This window comes from Liolophura sinensis, chromosome 3, assembly GCF_032854445.1.
Source record: "Liolophura sinensis isolate JHLJ2023 chromosome 3, CUHK_Ljap_v2, whole genome shotgun sequence".
NCBI classification, from domain to species: Eukaryota; Metazoa; Mollusca; class Polyplacophora; order Chitonida; family Chitonidae; genus Liolophura; species Liolophura sinensis.
Genome location: NC_088297.1, coordinates 23,912,919 through 23,918,397, shown reverse-complemented (window position 1 = coordinate 23,918,397; position 5,479 = coordinate 23,912,919). Strand labels below are relative to the sequence as shown.

Here is a 5,479-nt window from a genome sequence, read left to right as displayed (position 1 = left end):
TTCACCTACACGTTTTTGGCCACAGTTTTTGTTGCTGCCTTATTAAGCGCCAGAACAATTTTCACAGTAAAAATCAGATATAAGACAATTATATATACAATCACAGTCACGACCATTACATAAAATAGCAACGATAGATGGATATATCTCTGAAAGTTTTCTGAGAGCAGCATCTTCATACAAATTCAATTGTTAAATGGACAACAGGTTCCGGTAGTAAACAAAAACAGGAGTGAACTTCCTTTTTCACTGGTGTGTAGAGAAGAAATACTTCCCAGTCCAACAAAACGCTTAATAGACTAAGATCTGAACTCACTACATCAGACGATTACATCAACTGATATAACAGAATAGGTCTGCTCCGAATTACATTCCTTGAGGCCACTCTCCGGTTTTAAATGGTGTGTTCTTAAGAATAAACAGTGGTTAGGCGTGACCTTATGGCTAATGAAAAGTTTCGGAGTGAAAGAGGCATAAACTGGTTGAAGACCTAGCTTTTGAGACAGATTTGAATTTTATAAAGTTTGATGGAAAGCACAGGAAAACGTCATGTATTTTTTAATCAATCCGTTGGCCTGGGTAATTTTAAAATTCTAGCAAAATTAAAAACATCAGACATCTTCGTCGAACTCTTTTAGCCGAAAAACATGGACCATGTTGATTTATTTATTTGATTGGTGTTTCACGTCGTACTCAAGAACATTTCACGTCTATGACGGCGGCCAGCATTATGGTGGGAGGAAACTCACGGCCATCCGCAGGTTGCTGGCAGACCTTCCCACGTACAGCCGTGGACTATGTAGAAATAGAAGCTGGCTCAATCAAGTTTTACAATAAAGTTTCACATAATATATCATTTTATTTATTCACATTCATCACTACACCGAAATAAGCTTGTTACCAGCTAATCCCATAAAGCATTTGTCGTTAAAATGTAACAGCTTTGATAAATTTTACTTCTACATGGAAATGGTACTCAATATGGATTGCTTTATCCCACATATGACAGAAACACCAACTAAATAAAGAAAAAGACAACTCTTGACCAAAGGAATACATGTATGACAAAACATCCCACTTCAGGTTTAAAAAGCATATCATTTTATATTTCTCATATCGCATTTCTAAGAGTCTGGAATTCAAAGTCTCGCACAATGTCTGATGGCCTCGCGAGAATTCTAAATTAAATATAGATAATAGAGTTAACAAGTGAGCCAGAGAAATATGCCTGTGGTCATTTAAGCCTGTTTACGCCCTTGTTCCGAAACAAATAAGGTTATATCATTTGTTGTTTGTTCATTTAAGAGCTTTTATTGTACAGAAATGACATTCTAATAACAACAGAAATACTAAAAGTAAATCCGAGATGTATGGGGGGAAAGACGGTATTAAGTATATTATGTTATTAGCATTTTAACTACTTATTTATTTATTTGTTTACTTGATTATGTACAGCAATGTCCTGGAGAAGAGTTCATCCATGTGACGACACGACAAAAACATCCTGCCTCTGTCAAGTAACTGGCGACCGTTCCCATTGTCCGTGGATATAAATGCTTCACATTGAACTGCTTAGTCGTGGGTAGCTGACTCCCTTCGATAGAAGTAAAGCGGTTGGTCGGCCTTTTTACCTTCAGACAAAGTGAAATATCCATTCGCGTCATGTGACCAACAGACGGATTCACCACGCGGTTCTGGGTGGTATGGCAATACAAGTGGTTCTCTTTTGACGGCATCCACGTAAGACTCGCCTGGTGCTAACTTGTAGTATAACACCCATTCTTTAAATTTGATCAGCATTTCCGTGCCGTCCGGGGAAATGTCACCGCCCACTGGGTTTTTCTTGCTGGTGTAACGTGTAAAGTTGGCTTGTCTCTGGACGTTTACGACATTTCCTGTCCCCCAATTTCCACTAGTTGGCACATGCGCAATCCATGATGGCTCGTCATCCGTCTTAGAGGCTATGTAAAGTTCCTCGTTTGGATCAATCATCAGTGTTTCAGAGTCTTCGTCTGAAAATCTCAAGTTTAAAGACAACAAAAATGCTCCAGCATAGCAATAATGTCAATGGAAAAAATAAGCCATTTTATTTCCGCTTTTTTCAACCCTCCTTTTTTGAAATTAGACAGAAATCACCTATGGTGAACCATGAGTCAAAGGCCTCAAGCAACTTATTGTATTCAATAAGCCACTCCACCTGCCCTTCTATATGTACACATTATGCCCCTCATTGCCCTCGCCCTACCCACGCACATTTCTCTCTCCCTCTCTCTGTAATATGTTTTAATGTATGCTTTAATACACATGGCTTGTAAATTGTTTAGTTTTAGTTTTCTTACGTCTTTATCGTCTTGTGACTGTACACATTTGTTTTCCTTGTGCTCTCTACTGTTAATGTATAAGTAAGCCTTAACATGGCTTTCTCCAGTACATTCATCAAGATGGCTACAGTTTTCTTTGATAAATATATCGGTTTGGTCTCCTTCTAAAACATAATTACGCTCAAATATACATGTGCAAAGATGTTGACCTCAGTATCTCTAATATTTATCTTGTTTTGTTTTATTTTCACTGCTTTCATTTACGTTTCTGAGTTATAAGTTTTTCTTTGATATGTAGAGCTCTCTTAGTATTAAAAGTGATAAATATTTCCCTTTTTTCACCAAATGGGAAGAAACATATGAAGATGTCACACTTACTCATATAGAAGTTTTGAGTCCACTTGCAGGGTTTGGTCACGTATTTCTGCCGGCTCCTTCACTCGGTAAATCGTGTGAGGTTCAGGGCCTCCATCACCGATGTCACCGATGTATAAACGTGTTTCCTGGCCGCACGTGCCCACGGCGACATCCTCCCAGTCTTTATTGGTGGCACCGGATATGGTGAACGTGGCCTGGATATGAGAATTTGTAGCGTTGAGGGCGAATATTCGGTTTTGGCCGCCTTTGTCGTTATGTGTGTACAGGATGTTTGGATGTCTCCGACTGGCAGCTAACCCTGACGCCTCCGGAATCTGACGGTGATTTACCTGTCCCTTGTTGATGGCGTCACTGAAACTCGGATCTAGATTGAGGGGAAAATTAAATAACCTATATCCAGTGATTAAATTATTATCTTTTACTCATATGACAGAGGTCTGTGTAATACTGGAAGAAATCCGGAGTGACTGGATTAAACCGTAGGCACTGGGCAAGTGACTGACAGACTTTTCCACATGTCATGTAAAAATGTAAATCATTCTGTGATCTCTAACGAACGTTATGTCAGACAACATCAACGGCCGTACTGTCGTTGGTGTCCGTGTAGCTTTTCGGCCACTAGCAAGAAAAACTAAGGCCCGCAGAACCTGGTAAAAGGCAGGGAAAAGTTGATGGTCCCATGTCCGGGCCTGGGACATGTAATGCTTTTTCTCAGCATGGATTCGCAGTTCCACAAGAAGACACGGTATGTGTACACAGACCTAATTATTCCTGGTAGTCATATAACAGAAACATTGTTAAGTACAACGTAATACATATACATGCCCATTGAGCTGTAACTTTACAACATGGTGTATATCTGATGGTTGCTTGTACATTTACTGCACTTTACTGCACTTTACTTTCGAAAAGCGAAACAAAACAGAAAGTGATGTTGTACCGTTACAGTCCATTGCTTATTTACCTATAAAAGTTCTGTAAACTTATGGTCAGAAAAAGCTATTTATGTGCAGAAAAATGCACTGTAGTCTGATTTGGTAGCAAAATTTTACTGTAAAAATATGCCACGTCCTAATACACTCTTCGTCCTGCCAACCATAATTCCTCAACAAAGGGGCCTTCAGTGTTTCCACTATTAAAGAATATCAAATACATTCTAAACGAATTTCCCCTGTATTTTCCCTATATTTAACCATGCTGGAGTAAAACCTGCCGCGAGGGCCTCCGTGGCTCAGTTGGTTAGCGCGCTGACGCGGCGTAATGACCCAGGAGTCTCTCACCAATGCGGTCGCTGTGAGCTCAAGCTCAGCTCATCCTGGCCTCCTTCCGGCCTTAAGTGGGAAGGCCTGCAGCAACCTGCGGATAGCCGTGGGTTTCCCCCGGAGTCTGCCCGGTTTCCACTCACAATAATGCTGACCGCAGTCGTATAACTGAAATATTTTTGAGTACGGCGTAAAACACCAATCAAATAAAAAAATAAATAAAACCTGGCGCAGTCATATTTTACAATAAACTCAAAAGATAACAAGCCGGCTGCTCGGGAAACTATAAGAATACTTCGTCCGATTAACGTAAAGTTGTTCTTTTTATCGTTATTTTACTTAGAACGGACTATTTTTTCGTATCCATAGCTGCGTTTCAGTTAACATGGAGCCTCTCAGCGATGCGGTCGTTGGGAATTCAATCCCTGACCATGCTCGGCCAAGTACAACCTACGGATGGTCGTGAGTTCCCTCACGTTATGTCCGATTTCCTCCCACCGTATTGCTGGTGCCGTCGTAATAGTGAAATACAAGTATTCTTAAGAAAAAGCCCACACAATAATGAATAAATATTAGCATTTTACGGGAATTCACCAAACAGAAGTTCCCAAATATGAAGAGAAAACAAGAGAAAGAGAGATAGCAAGGCTTCAAATACAAATGGAGGAAAACACCAATTTAGAATTTTACTAAATATAAAAAATGTCAAAAAGATATTAAAAGAAAAGATCACAATAAGCGTGATATATAACACTTCTGACACTCAAGTTTTTTTTTGATATTCATTATACGTTAGATACTACGTAAATGCCCCAAACAATCCAATAAACATTTAGGCCTAATTTAAATTATATCAGGAGGTTGACTTATCATTAGGTTATTAGTTCACAAAAATGTGCACTTACCACAAGCTACTAAGGCGAAGCAGAGAAGGGAACCGAGCAGATATGAACGAAGTAACATTGCCGAGTCCATTTTTTGAGATTCTCACAACAAAGATGTACAGCAACAGTCTGATATACTATAGCTCACGGCTGTTTATATAAGGTAGACTGGACCGAGCACGAGTATAGCGCGCAGTGATACAGGCTGTGGACTGTAGGCGTCAGTCCAGTGGGCGGGGCATGGGTATGATGGGGGTGGTGGTAAAGTCGCCGGGACTCCCAGCGAAATTCCCAGGTGTGTGGCATTAGATCAGGGGTTGTTAGCCTTCAGGTGCGATCTGTGGTCAAGTGGTCAAATGTAAGGATTTTCATGTACCATTTGTGACGAGAAATATTTGTTGGCAGTACGAAAATATTGTTTGTCGATTTAAAGTTATTGACTATATATTTCATTATTGTCTGACTCTCAATCTCTCAAGATTCTTATTTAAGATATCTATTAGTGGTATTTATTTATTTATTTTTCACCAGTATTATAAATAAATTAATATTATAGCCGGCGAATGAACAAGACCCTCGGGGCTTTATTCCCACCATCTCATGCAACACTTGTAAAGACTTTGTAACACTTCAA

At 39.7% G+C, this 5,479-nt stretch overlaps 1 protein-coding gene across 1 annotated transcript; it reads right to left on the bottom strand.

Moving 5' to 3' along the window:
* Nucleotides 1–1,225: 1,225 nt before the first annotated feature.
* Nucleotides 1,226–4,962, bottom strand: LOC135464194 (uncharacterized). Its single transcript, XM_064741698.1, has 3 exons — nucleotides 4,867–4,962; nucleotides 2,700–3,063; nucleotides 1,226–2,020 (listed from the first exon to the last, which is right to left on the bottom strand). The coding sequence occupies exons 1-3, from the start codon at nucleotides 4,934–4,936 to the stop codon at nucleotides 1,573–1,575; spliced, it is 882 nt and encodes a 293-aa protein (XP_064597768.1). The 5' UTR covers nucleotides 4,937–4,962; the 3' UTR covers nucleotides 1,226–1,572.
* Between the last annotated feature and the right edge of the window lie 517 nt (nucleotides 4,963–5,479).